Source organism: Perca flavescens, chromosome 2 (genome assembly GCF_004354835.1).
Source record: "Perca flavescens isolate YP-PL-M2 chromosome 2, PFLA_1.0, whole genome shotgun sequence".
Classification (NCBI taxonomy): domain Eukaryota; kingdom Metazoa; phylum Chordata; class Actinopteri; order Perciformes; family Percidae; genus Perca; species Perca flavescens.
The window spans coordinates 817025-832385 of record NC_041332.1 but is presented as its reverse complement, the minus strand read 5'-3'; the positions used below and the strand labels follow the sequence as shown (position 1 = coordinate 832385).

General features: G+C 42.1%; 1 protein-coding gene across 3 annotated transcripts in view; it reads left to right on the top strand.

The window, feature by feature from the left end:
- Positions 1–524: 524 nt before the first annotated feature.
- The window catches only part of mtif2 (mitochondrial translational initiation factor 2), a 22404-nt gene continuing 7567 nt past the window's right edge, over positions 525–15361 (top strand). The window contains exons 1-9 of one of the 3 annotated variants that reach the window (XM_028590422.1): positions 525–692; positions 2967–3115; positions 5177–5300; positions 5538–5709; positions 6356–6516; positions 8712–8888; positions 9369–9508; positions 10174–10298; positions 14136–14340. In XM_028590422.1, the coding sequence (XP_028446223.1) occupies positions 2969–3115; positions 5177–5300; positions 5538–5709; positions 6356–6516; positions 8712–8888; positions 9369–9508; positions 10174–10298; positions 14136–14340 (1251 nt within the window). In that variant the 5' untranslated portion in view covers positions 525–692; positions 2967–2968. Of the gene's footprint in view, positions 693–2966; positions 3116–5176; positions 5301–5537; positions 5710–6104; positions 6113–6355; positions 6517–8711; positions 8889–9368; positions 9509–10173; positions 10299–14135; positions 14341–15361 lie in introns of those variants that run through there. The other 2 variants (XM_028590429.1, XM_028590436.1) reach the window with 2 other exon arrangements.

Sequence of the window (15361 nt, the reverse complement as noted above, 5' to 3'; positions counted from 1 at the left end):
ATATTCCAATAATCCTATTCCTATAATATATAAAATATTTATAAAATCAAAGGATGGGTTTTTTGAAAAAATAAGCTTTATGTTATGTGTAGGGCAGTAAGCTGAGCTCACCAGGTGTGTTTTGAGATGGATAGGTCAAAAGGTCAAGCTGCATAATAGATTTTTCGAATGTGTCCAATATCCAACGTCCAATTTAAAACCAACTTTACCTTTCATTAAAATCCATCCAATAGATGATAAGATGTTTTCACTTCAAGCTAAAAGTGTAAAGCTGCTGGTGACACCAGAGCAACACTCAGAGGATCACTATGGATGAATCCTCATGTCAGAACAAGATAGTATCTCAACACATTTAGTAGTTGTTGAGACATTTCAGACTGGAACAAAGTGGTGGACCGACATAACTATCCCTAGAGCCATGCTGCTAACAGGACTAAAAGGAGATGATTTTTAATGTTTCCATGATAATAAAAGCTGCTGGTTAGCGCCAGGAGGAGGCAGTAATGTAACATCTGCCGTAAAACCCCAAAGAAGAAGAAGAAGAAGAGGAATGAGGCGGATATCCGTCTGTCAGTAACTGTCATGGCGGCTCCCTGTGGCAGGTGTACTTCACGGTGAACCGGGAGAATCTCGACCAGCAGGTGAAGCCGTTCCTTCAGGATGAGTTGAGAGAAGACCCGCGGCTCTGTCAGGTGAGCTATGACGCAGTTTACCTGTGTGCGCTCGGTTTTAACGCGCCCTGCGCCATAAGAACCGACCTTGTGTAGTTCTTAACGTGTACTCTCGCCAGACTTCAGCGGGAAAACTCGTATTTTAGGTCCGGCAGGTAATCTCACCTGAGATAACTCAACTATTCCCTGATGATCTGGTCCGGTGGGTTCTAGTAACTAATTCGGCTTTCATTTTACCCACCAAACACCTTTTAATGTGTCTGCTAGAGATCAGTTTCTTCATAAACATACACACTAATAACCCTAACCCTCTAACATACACAATAACAACGATAAAATAAAACTCTCAGCTTCTAAGGCATGTCTGCTGTACAAACACCCAGCAGCTATATGAACTAGTTCGGTGTCTGTGACACCAGAATATAGCTCCTACAGTAACATGGGTCCCATAATAAAAGTCCAGTAACTGTTACCTGCACACGGGGAACCAGACTGGACCAGGATGGACACGATGACATCACGGACTGATACATAAACAACAGCCCTGCGCGGGCGGACACACACACACACACACACACACACACACACACACACACACACACACACACACACACACACACACACACACACACACACACACACACACACACACACACACACACACACACACACACACACACACACACACACACAGTGGTGGCAGTGTGTACAGACTCGTTCCTCTCTTGGTCTCCACACTTTTAAATGTCGACCTCTTTAAATTTCAAGCTCATGGTCACTGACTCTGGATTTTGTTAAAATTCGTATTTCTTTTGGATTTTTAGTTTTGAGATATTCAGCCAATTTTATATCTGTGTTCAGGGATTAATAACAGAGGAGTTTGTGTTGTATTTTATTTTCATTTTGCCATTGTTCTGTAAATACTTTAGTCTTTTAATTTAGTTTCAAATCTTTTGATTGAAGACTGAGGATTGTGTCTGTGGCAGCTCTGAGGCTCAGTGTACCTGTCTCTCTCTCTCTCTACCTGTCTGTCTATTACTGACGGTGTTTAGCTCAGTGTACCTGTCTCTCTCTCTACCTGTCTGTCTATTACTGACTGTGTTTAGCTCAGTGTACCTGTCTCTCTCTCTACCTGTCTGTCTATTACTGACGGTGTTTAGCTCAGTGTACCTGTCTCTCTCTCTACCTGTCTGTCTATTACTGACTGTGTTTAGCTCAGTGTACCTGTCTCTCTCTACCTGTCTGTCTACCTGTGAGCCAGCTGTTTGAGGGGGGGACATCTTGATTTAAATGCTGCCAAAATGTAATTGACCTTTTTTGGATTTTAATGTTCAGAGGGAATATACCGAGTTCTGCTCAGCATGTATTGTTTGGGGTGTTTGGCTGAACTTTTAGAATCATTTTACAGAATTCCAATTGTAATTTTTCAGTGGGAGTTTAATCCCAGTTTTTAAATTCTGGTTTTGAAATCGGGCCCCAAACTTCGCTTCCATAAAGCATTATTGGTGTTATCAGAAAATTGTAGATTTTTAGCCAAATTATTGCGGGGATATTTGTTTTTCCAAATTTGCATTTGATTGCATACAAAGCTCTCCGAGCTTTATTACATAGTGTGTTTATGGCCAGGTTGAAACTCCCTGATGCACTCATTTCAATCCCTAAGTAATTATATGATCCCTTTTGTTCTAGTGTGGTGTTGCCCAGAGTGAAGTTGTAACTCTGGCTATTTCCCCGAGATCTGTCTCTCCTCTGAAATACCATAACACTGGTCTTCTTCAGATTGACTGTCAGTGCCCATTTCTGACAGTACTGCTCTAGGACAGACAGGCCTCTTCTGTTGGGGACAACAGAACCAGATCATCGGCATAGAGCAGGAACTTGATGTTGGTATCATGAAGTGTGAGACCTGGGGCTCCAGATTGTTCCAACATCGCTGCTAGTTCATTGGTGTAAATGTTAAACAGTGTTGGACTCAAACTTCCTCCCTGTCTCACTCCACGCCCTTGTTTAAAGAATTCTGTTCTTTTGGAGCCAATTTTTACTGCACATTTATTTTCTGTGTACAGTGATTTAATAGTGTCATAGACTTTGCCCCCTATACTGCTTTCAATAAGTTCATAAAAAAGCCCATCGTGCCATATTGAGTCAAAAGCTTTTTTTAAGTCTATAAAACATGCAAATATTTTCCCATTTTTAATTTTGGTGTAGTTTTTAATAAGGGTGTGCAGAGTGTAGATGTGGTCTAAAATGTGTACGATATTTCGGTAAAAAGCCAATTTGTCTCTCTCTCTGTAGGTATGAATGTGATGTCATCAGTGATGCGTGGCGCCCGCCGGCTCGTCCACGTTGACCCGTTTCCCCTCGCCAGCCTCCTGTCTCTGTCCCGCCGGAGCCCCGCCCCCTTTCTCACCTGCCAACAGACCAGGAAGTTAGCCTCCAAACAGGTGAGCCTGACCCACACGGCCACAGCCCGCCATTCAGGATGTCACTCTGTGGTCACATGACCACTGAGATTGGCCAGTGCAACCCATGTCACTACCCGATGTGAGTCGCGCATGCTCAGATTTTAACGGTTTGCGGCATAACGTGTCTTACTGACATTTGTGAATCTGTAAACTAATAAACATTTCTCTTAACAAACAACAACAGAAGATGGAAATCATTTAAAAAACGTTTTAGCGCTCTATGATTGTTTGATGGCTAACGTTACCTCAAAACGCCATTCCAGTGACAGCCTTTGTTGTGTTTGATGCTAACTTGTAGCTAGCAGTCAAGTAGGCTACTTGATTGCTAACGTTAGCTCAAAACGCCGTTAGCATCTTGTAGGCTTCTGTTGTAAAGTCCAGTTTTTACCAACTAAGAATAATTTCTAAACTCAAGTCTGTTCTGTCATACAATGATCTGGAAAAAGTCTTCCATGCCTTCATAACCTCCCGCTTAGACTACTGTAACTCTCTACTTCGGTCTCCCTCTGACTCTGGTGGCTCGGCTTCAGATGGTCCAAAAAGCAGCGGCTAGGCTGCTCACGAATACAAAAAAGCGTGAACACATTACACCTGTCCTAGCCTCCTTGCACTGGCTCCCAGTCCATTCTAGGATACGATTTAAAATACTGTTGATGGTTTTTAAAGCTCTTCACGCCCTGACCCCCAGATACATAGCAGATAGCATTAATCACCACGTAGCCCCCAGGTCCCTCAGATCCTCCAGCCAAGGCCTCCTCCATGTCCCACGGTCCCGGCTTAACCCAAAAGGTGACCGAGCCTTCTCTGTGGCTGGCCCCCAGCTGTGGAACCGACTGCCACCTGACATCAGAAATTACCCCTTCAGTTGTGATATTCAAAGCCAGGCTCAAAACTCATCTTTTTACATTGGCCTTCCCGGTATCTTAATCGTCTTATCCTGCTACGTTTGTAATTAAGTGTTTGTCTTTCGATGTACTTTTTAGCCTAAATCACTGATTTGTACGTGTTTTATTTTATTTTTCTTATTTTATTTTATTACCCTGTGGCTAATGCGCTATGTACAGCACTTTGGTCAGCGCGAGCGGTTTTTAAATGTGCTATAGAAATAAACTTTACTTACTTACTTGTTGCAAAGGGACGCATGTGCGCCTCACATTGGGTAGTGATAACCCGTCCCAAAAACCTATTATAATGTCCTTTACATAAATCAAGACATTTGCACCATAAATGGATGCAGAAAGGTCACAAGGTCCAGCTGGCCGTCTGAAGTCTGTGATGTTGATGTCTGTGATGTTGATGTCTGTGATGTTGATGTCTGTGATGTTGATGTCTGTGATGTTGATGTCTGTGATGTTGATGTCTGTGATGTTGATGTCTGTGATGTTGATGTCTGTGATGTTGATGTCTGTGATGTTGTAGTCTGTGATGTTGATGTCTGTGATGTTGATGTCTGTGATGTTGTAGTCTGTGATGTTGATGTCTGTGATGTTGATGTCTGTGATGTTGAAGTCTGTGATGTTGAAGTCTGTGATGTTGAAGTCTGTGATGTTGAAGTCTGTGATGTTGAAGTCTGTGATGTTGAAGTCTGTGATGTTGTAGTCTGTGATGTTGTAGTCTGTGATGTTGTAGTCTGTGATGTTGTAGTCTGTGATGTTGATGTCTGTGATGTTGTAGTCTGTGATGTTGATGTCTGTGATGTTGATGTCTGTGATGTTGTAGTCTGTGATGTTGAAGTCTGTGATGTTGAAGTCTGTGATGTTGAAGTCTGTGATGTTGAAGTCTGTGATGTTGTAGTCTGTGATGTTGTAGTCTGTGATGTTGAAGTCTGTGATGTTGAAGTCTGTGATGTTGAAGTCTGTGATGTTGTAGTCTGTGATGTTGTAGTCTGTGATGTTGTAGTCTGTGATGTTGATGTCTGTGATGTTTTGGGGCTAAAAGCTGTTTAGAGGATATATTCTATCAGGATATAGCCATATCCACTTGGCTGTGTGTCTGTCGACTGGTAGCCCTCATGGATGAGGGGTGTGCTGTGTGTTGCAGGTCAAAGGTCAGAGGAAAGATCAGAAGAACCAGAAGGTGAAAGTGAAAGTGGACAAACAGGAAGTGGAGATCAGACAGAAGATGACGGTGGCGGCGCTCGCCGCGGCCATGAACAAAGACTTTGGTAAGAAACACAGAGAGAGAGAGAGAGCAGACTCTGTGTGTGTGAATAAAGTTAATTCAAAGTGTCCTGGTTCCCCAGACCACGTCCTGTGTGTGTGAATAAAGTTAATTCAAAGTGTCCTGGTTCCCCAGACCACGTCCTGTGTGTGTGAATAAAGTTAATTCAAAGTGTCCTGGTTCCCCAGACCACGTCCTGTGTGTGTGAATAAAGTTAATTCAAAGTGTCCTGGTTCCCCAGACCACGTCCTGGAGGCGCTGCTCAACACGCCCGTGGACCTGGACGCCCTGACGCCGGACTCGGTGCTGGACGAGCGCTGGATCAAAGAGGCCGTGACTCGCTCGGGGATGAAGTTCAGATGGGCCAAACTCAGCGAGAGCCGGGAGAGAGCCAACCGGGACGTCCTGCCCAGGTACCACACACTCAGACACACACTCAGACACACACACACACACACACACACACACACACACACTCAGACACACACACACACACACTCAGACACACACACACACACACACTCAGACACACACACACACACACACACTCAGACACACACACACACACAGAGACACACACACACACTCAGAGACACACACACACTCAGAGACACACACTCCGAGACACACACACACACACACACTCAGAGAGACACACTCAGAGACACACACACACACACACACACACACACACACACACACACACACACACTCAGAGAGACACACTCAGAGACACACACACACACACACACACACACACACACACACACTCAGAGACACACACTCAGAGAGAGCCAACCAGGACGTCCTGCCCAGGTACCACACACTCAGAGAGATACAGGATACTTTATCTGGGCTGCGATTGGAGGAAAACGTGCTCTGGTTTATTGGCATTTCTTTAAACCAATCACAATGGTCTTGGGCGGGGCTAAGCTCTATAGGGACCTATTGGTGTTAGCGAGAGGTTTCTAACCCAGTTAGAGTAACATGTGTGTTCTCTGTTGTTTCCTGAGTCTCTGACCCCTGCCCTCTGACCCCTGCCCACTGCCTCCCCCTCAGACCCCCCGCGGACCCGTCCCAGCTGATGCCACGCCCCCCAGTGGTCACCATCATGGGCCACGTGGACCACGGGAAGACCACGCTGCTGGACAGCCTGAGGAAGAGTCAGATCGTCTCCACGGAGGCCGGAGGCATCACGCAGCACATCGGAGCCTTCCTCGGTAGTTATTAATATATCATCAGTCTTCCTCTGTAACTATTCTTATTAATATATATATCATCGCAGCCTTCATCAGTAACTATTCTTATTAATATTAATATATCATTAGAGTCTTCATCAGTAATTATTCTTATTAATATATCATCAGAGCCTTCCTCTGTAACTATTCTTATTAATATAGATATCATCAGAGCCTTCATCGGTAATTATTCATATTAATATTAGTATAAATATCATCGGAGCCTTCCTCGGTAATTGTTAATATACAATATCATCAGAGTCTTCATCAGTAATTATTAATATTGATATTAAAATACGATATCATCAGTCTTCCTCAGTAATTATTAATATTAATATACGATATCATCTGAGCCTTCATCAGTAATTATTAATAATATATTTATCATCGGAGCCTTCCTCGGTAATTATTCTTATTAATATTAATATATATATCATTGGAGCCTTCATCAGTAACTATTCTTATTAATATTAATATATCATCAGAGTCATCAGTAATTATTCTCATTATTATATCATCAGAGCCTTCCTCTGTAGTTATTAATACTAATATAACATCAGAGCCTTCATCAGTAACTATTCTTATTAATATTAATATATCATCAGAGCCTTCATCAGTAACTATTCTTATTAATATTAATATATCATCAGAGCCTTCATCAGTAACTATTCTTATTAATATTAATATATCATCAGAGCCTTCATCCGTAACTATTCTTATTAATATATCATCAGTCTTCATCAGTAACTTTTCTTATTAATATTAATATATCATCAGAGTCTTAATCAGTAATTATTCTTATTAATATATCATCAGAGCCTTCATCAGTAACTATTCTTATTAATATTAATATATCATCAGAGTCTTCATCAGTAATTATTCTTATTAATATAATATCTGTAAATATTCTTTATTAATATAGATATCATCAGAGCCTTCATAATAATTATTCATATTAATATTAATATAAATATCATCGGAGCCTTCCTCGGTAATTGTTAATATACAATATCATCAGTCTTCATCAGTAATTATTAATATTCATATTAAAATACGATATCAGTCTTCCTCAGTAATTATTAATATTAATATACGATATCATTGGAGCCTTCATCAGTAATTAATTATTAATAATATATTTATCATCGGAGCCTTCCTCAGTAATTATTCTTATTAATATTAATTTACGATATCATTGGAGTCTTCCTCGGTAATTATAAATATTAATATATGATATCATCGGAGTCTTCCTCAGTAATTATTAATATACGATATCATCGGAGTCTTCCTCCTGTAATTATTCATATTAATATAAATATATATATCATCGGAGCCTTCATTAGAAATTATTAATAACTCTATCTATCTATCTATCTATCTATCTCATCAGAGCCTTCCTCTGTAATTATTCATATTATTAATATACGATATCGGAGCCTTCATGAATAATTATTAATATATATATCATCTGAGCCTTCATCAGTAATTATTAATATATATATATATATATATATATATATCTCTCTCATCAGAGCCTTCCTCTGTAATTATTAATATTAATATTAATATACGATATCATCAGAGCCTTCATCGGTAATTATTAATATTAATAAATATATATCATCAGAGCCTTCATCAGCAATTATTAATATTAATATATCTATCATTGGAGCCTTCCTCTGTAATTATTAATATATGTATGTATGTATGTATGTATGTATGTATGTATATAAAATCTCTCTCATCGGAGCCTTCCTCTGTAATTATTCTTATTAATATAGATATCAGCAGAGTCTTCCTCTGTAGTTATTAATATTAATATACGATATCAGCAGAGTCTTCCTCTGTAGTTATTAATATTAATATACGATATCAGCAGAGTCTTCCTCTGTAGTTATTAATATTAATATACGATATCAGCAGTCTTCCTCTGTAGTTATTAATATTAATATACGATATCAGCAGAGTCTTCCTCTGTAATTATTCTTTATTAATATAAAAAAAAAGAGCATGTGAAAACCGGCCCATTCCGGTGACCGGCCGGTCTATCGGTGCATCTCTAAAGTACCTTTACATTTGGTAACTGCAGTACTAGTTGTACTTAATGAGTGGAGGAATAAATCATTACAATATAATCTGTGTGTGTCCGTGTGTGTGTCCGTGTGTGTCCGTCCCAGTGCAGCTGCCTACAGGCGAGAGGATCACCTTCCTAGACACCCCGGGCCACGCTGCCTTCTCCTCCATGAGAGCCCGCGGAGCCAACGCCACGGACATCGTGGTGCTGGTGGTGGCGGCCGACGACTGCGTCATGAACCAGACGGTGGAGTCTATACAGCACGCCAGGAGAGCTAATGGTACCACACACACACACACACACACACACACACACACACACACACACACACACACACACACACACACACACACACACACACACACACACACACAGACACAGACACACACACACACACACACACACACACACACACACACACACACACACACACACACACACACACACACACACACACACACACACACACACACACACACACACACACACACACACACACACACACACACAGACACACACACACACACACACACACACACACACACACACACACACACAGACACACACACACAGAGACACACACACACACACACACACACACACAGAGACACAGACACACACACACACACACACACACACACACACACACACACACACACACACACAGACACAGACACACACACACACAGCAACACACACACAGAGACATTGTCCCCTGTCTCAGTGAGACGTAGAGACATTGTCCTCTGTCTGTCCCCAGTGCCGATGATCGTGGCGGTGAATAAGTGCGATAAGCCTCAGGCCGACCCTCAGAGAGTCAAACAGGAACTGCTGGCGCACGACGTCGTCTGTGAGGAGTTCGGAGGAGACGTCCAGGCCATCCACGTCTCCGCTCTCAAGGTGAATAAAGACACACACACACACAGACACACAGACACACACACACAGAGAACACACACACACACACACACACACACACAGACACAGACACACACACACACACACAGACACAGACAGACACACACACACACAGACACACACACACACAGACACACACACACACACACACACACACACACACACAGACACACACACACAGACACAGACACACACACACACACACACAGACACACACACACACACACACACACACACACACACACACACACACACACACAGACACACACAGACACACACACACAGACACAGACACACACACACACACACACAGACACACACAGACACACACACAGACACAGACACACACACACACACACACACACACACACACACACACACACACACAGACACACACACACACACACACACACACACAGACACACACACACACACACACACACACACACACACACACACAGACACACACAGACACAGACACACACACACACACACACACACACACACACACACATAGACAGACAGACAGACCGACAGAGTTCGGAGGAGACATCCAGGCCATCCACGTCTCTGCTCTCAAGTCAGAGAGGAAGAAAGGCCTTTCATTCTGTGAGGTGATGACATCATTGTGTTGTTGTTGTTGCCAGGGCGACAATCTGCTGGCACTGGCTGAGGCCACGGTGGCGCTGGCCGAGGTCCTGGAGCTGAAGGCCGAGCCGAGCGGCGCCGTGGAGGGGCTCATCATCGAGAGCCGCACCGACAGAGGGAAAGGGTAATTTACACATTCGAATCAGAATTGACGAATCTTTGTATAGTCGACTGATAGTTGAAGTGTGTGTGTGTGTGTGTGTGTGTGTGTGTGTGTGTGTGTGTGTGTGTGTGTGTGTGTGTGCGCATGGGTTGGGAGGGGCAGGACACTAGTCAGCAGGAGGGTAACATGTAAACCGCAGGCGCGTATGGACGCGTATTTCGCATCCGCCGCATGCATAACCGTCTCTATTCAATTTTATTTATAGTATCAAATCATAACAAAAGTTATCTCGAGACACTTTACAGATAGAGTAGGTCTAGACCACACTCTATAAATTCCAAAACCCCAACAATTACAGTAATTCCCTCAAGAGCAAGCATTAGCAGTGGCTGTTGCGACAGTGGCGAGGAGAAACTCCCTTTTAGGAAGAAACCTCGGCAGACCCAGACTCTTGGTAGGCGGTGTCTGACGGGCCGGTTGGGGGCGTGATGAACAGTGGTGATAACAGTCACATTAGAAGTCACATTGACTTCGAAGGTTATCGTGGAAGTTCATGTCATAGCCGGGCACATCGTGTCATACTGAGTAGTGCAGTCTCCTATACCGGATCCTGACTACTCTGTGCGTATGAACATCACAGCAGGGCGTAGCGGGATGTAACGTGGCGCTGCAGAGCACGGGGAGGCTGCGGACGCAGCAGGGCGCAGCAGGATGCAGCCGGGAATGCAGAGAATCGCAGAGCATAGCTCTGAAGAAAAACTATAAGGACTCCGGGGAGTAAACTCCCCAGAGCTAGATTAGTAACAAGCATTTCTGGGACAGGATGCATACAAAAGTAACAAGTAGAGATGAGAGAGCAGCTCAGTGTGTCTTAGGGAGGAACAGCCTCCCCGGCAGTCTAGAATTGTAATAGCATAACTTAAGAGAGGCTTTATTTTGGGAACTGTGTATCCTGGCTCAAGTGTGCGCATTAATTCTTTAAAACCTTCACCGTCCACAACATTCGCTGGCTTCATTGTGAAGCAAAATAAACTCTGCAATTTTGTCCGGGATTTCTCTTTTCCTTTTCTCGGGCAATGGCGGTCTCAAATCTAGCTTCCTTTGAGTTAGTTTTGGCGCAGCTCCGGTACTACTACTACTACTACTGCTACTACTGCTACTACTACTACTACTACTACTAGATGAACTGCTGTCGTCAGTCTGATACTGTGGGTAGATCTAGAAAAAACATATTTTAAGTCCCAACATATGATATTGCTATTCGTAAATTAAAAGCGCCATTATATATGAAAGAGTGAAACGTCTTTATTGGTAATAAACGTACCCGTTTTAAGTGGAAAGCCATGTTTGTTGTTGACGAGTGGTAGAACATGAGCTGTTGGCACAACTTGCATTTTACTTTTTTTGGATAATCTTTTACCATTTGAAAGTGCATCCACACTTTAGATTTTCTTTTGCCGGACATTGTTAAGTAACGTTAATCTCCTCGTCTGATGCTCCTCGTCTGTCGCGGATCAGGGAAAGTGAAACTTAAATCTTTCACAGGGGTGGTTGGATTTACACACACACACGTAAAAAATATTTATTGAACTTTTCTTTCTTTCTTTCTTTTCATGTTTTTTTTTTTTACAGCATTATCATAATTAAAGGCTGTATATAACTTAATATAACTATACAAAACCAGTTGTTCTGTGTGAAATTAGACATTGAGCACCCCCACATTGCCAAAATGGTATGATCCTCGTTTCATAATAACACCCGCGAAGATCCGACTGTGAGATTGGTGGTCGAATCAGGCTCCGCATATCGATGCATCGAATCTTCGACTATTCGGGGTCACCCCTAAATAGCAGCAATCGGCAAAATGACTATTCTGCCCCATACTTAATCCGCCACATTTTTGTCCCGCTACTAGTCACGGAGCGTTGCCAACACATGCACACAAAATACATCAAAACGTGTGTAATGATCGGGAATGGTGTGCTATGACTTTTCTAAGAGATTTGCCGCGCGGTTTTCACGAAATCGGCAAACAAAATGTAGTGAAATTTCCCATAGACTTTAATGGGAAATCTTCGGGAAATCGCTTAACATAGCTCAAAACAACCCCTCTTTGGGGTCATACTGTGTCGCCATACTTTAATGTAGGAAAACAATTTAAAGTTTAAACCGAAGACATTACATTGGCGTTTATTGGGCTGAATGGGCATTCTGATATCAAGCATGGTTTCTATGAAATCACAGTTTATGTATCGTCCAGTTTTCAGACCGGTTCAGATTTTCCAATGTGTGTGTATGTGGCCGGAATGTTGAGAGTTATAGGGGAGTCAGAGGGGGGAGCTGCAGTACGATTCTCTGAAATCTTTCCAAACAAATTGCTCTCTCTCCTACAGTTTACACTCTTCATACGTCATGGTTGGTCAAAATGTAGAAAATGTTGTGCTGGTCGCAGACATGTAACTATGGAATCCACCGGACTTAAACTTTTGGCTCTGTTCATACCAACTGCTGATAGAAACAATGAAAACATATATATATATATATATATATATATATATATATATATCTGGAAAGAAGCAGACGGTTCCCTGTTTGTTACCTGCTCTGTGTCGCATATATTTGACACCACAAACATAAAAACCACATCAATGAGTTCGCCAGACTTTTATCTTTCTTGTGATGATAATATTTTTACCGTTTGGACCCACGGTTTTTGAATTACAGAACAAACTTAAGAGGTATAATTATCATTAACTGGACATGTTTGACCCATGGAAGATACTGTCTTCTCCTCCCTCCTCTACTCCCTCACTGTGGAAATCACCATAGCAACAAGTTCTGACACACTCCTCCTATCATGGAGACTCTTTACTGTAGGCCATGTTGTCCTCTCTTTACAGGACATGTCCAACAGCAGATTTACTGTTAGCCAGAGTTATTCGGATGTGCACCAAGTACTAGGCACACTGTCAAAATTATTATTATATATATATATATATATATATATATATATATATATATATATATATATATATATAGGTAACTCACAGTTTCTTCACATAGTTCCATTTTGATTTTGTTCTCATAATCTCCCAAAATCAAAATTATTATTAAATAAATTAACAAATATTCAGACTTGTTTCCACTCCGTATTCTAAACATTGTTTATTTTTCAACTTGTTTTTCTCAAAATATTTCAAATGTTTTCACAAAATATTCCGACTTGTTTTCGGTCCGTTCTGACCCACAATGCTTTGCACAGCAGATATGAGCAAGGCTTAATGTTAGGAAGTAGTAGTCCCAACTGACTTCCTACAACACTACACGCAGTACACACAGTACACACACTACACACTGACTCTGTGTCTTTGACTCCGTGTCTGTGTGTCTAACTCTGTGTCTGTGTCTTTGTCTCTAACTCTGTGTCTGTAACTCTGTGTCTCTGTGTCTCTGACTCTGTGTCTGTGTGTCTAACTCTGGTTCTCTGACTCTGTGTCTGTGACTGTGTCTCTGTGTCTGTAACTCTGACTCTGTCTCTGTCTCTGGTTCTCTGACTCTGTGTCTGTGACTGTGTGTCTGTAACTCTGACTCTGTCTCTGTCTCTGGTTCTCTGACTCTGTGTCTGTGACTGTGTGTCTGTAACTCTGACTCTGTCTCTGGTTCTCTGACTCTGTGTCTGTGACTGTGTCTGTAACTCTGACTCTGTCTCTGTCTCTGGTTCTCTGACTCTGTGTCTCTGACTGTGTCTCTGTGTCTGTAACTCTGACTCTGTCTCTGTCTCTGGTTCTCTGACTCTGTGTCTCTGACTGTGTCTCTGTGTCTCTGTCTCTCTGTCTCTGTCTCTCTGTCACTCTTCAGTCCGGTAACGACGGCGATTGTCCAGCGGGGGACCCTGAGGCGAGGCTGTGTCCTGGTGGCGGGGAGGAGCTGGGCTAAAGTGCGTTTCCTGTTTGATGAGAACGGGCGCGTGGTGGCCGAGGCCGGGCCGAGCGCCGCGGTGGAGGTGGTCGGCTGGAAGGAGCTGCCGTCGGCCGGGGACGTCTTCCTGGAGGTCGAGTCAGAGGTAACAGCACGCCGCTCATCTGACCCCTGACTCCTGACCTCTGACCTCTGACCCCTGACCTCTGATCCCTGCAGGTGTTAAGGCGGTTACACAACAATAGACACTTTTTACCATGTTTTTGGTCACTTTTTACTAGAGGTGTGAATCTTCACTGATCTCCTGATTTGATTCGATTATCATGTCTTCGATTCGATATCTCGATGCATCACGATGCGTCAAATCCATGTTTCTATTAAAGCCATGTAGGATATTTAATCATGTTTCTATTAAAGCCATGTAGGATATTTAATCATGTTTCTATTAAAGCCATGTAGGATATTTAATCATGTTTCTATTAAAGCCATGTAGGATATTTAATCATGTTTCTATTAAAGCCATGTAGGATATTTAATTCATGTTTCTATTAAAGCCATGTAGGATATTTAATCATGTTTCTATTAAAGCCATGTAGGATATTTAATCATGTTTCTATTAAAGCCATGTAGGATATTTAATCATGTTTCTATTAAAGCCATGTAGGATATTTAATCATGTTTCTATTAAAGCCATGTAGGATATTTAATTCATGTTTCTATTAAAGCCATGTAGGATATTTAATCATGTTTCTATTAAAGCCATGTAAGGATATTTAATCATGTTTCTATTAAAGCCATGTAGGATATTTAATTCATAGCTTTTCAAGCTTCAAAAACCAAACATTCTGCAGAGCTCTAATACTAAATAACTTGGATACATAAAACTATACAGCACTGAGCACATGGCACCTCCTGAATGTGCAAAACATACCAAAATATGTAAACAGAAATGTTGTTAGGCCTACATTACATTATAAACAGAAATAATCGATTATGAGCCGTCTGATTATCGATGCAGCATCGTCCATATCCACGATTCCATGCATCGATTATTTGATTAATTTTAACACCTCTACACACCGACCAGACGGCCGACCGTTGGCAGTAAAGCCAGTCGGACTGATCAGTCTCCCCGAGTTGGTCCAGAGACATTATGTAATACGTCT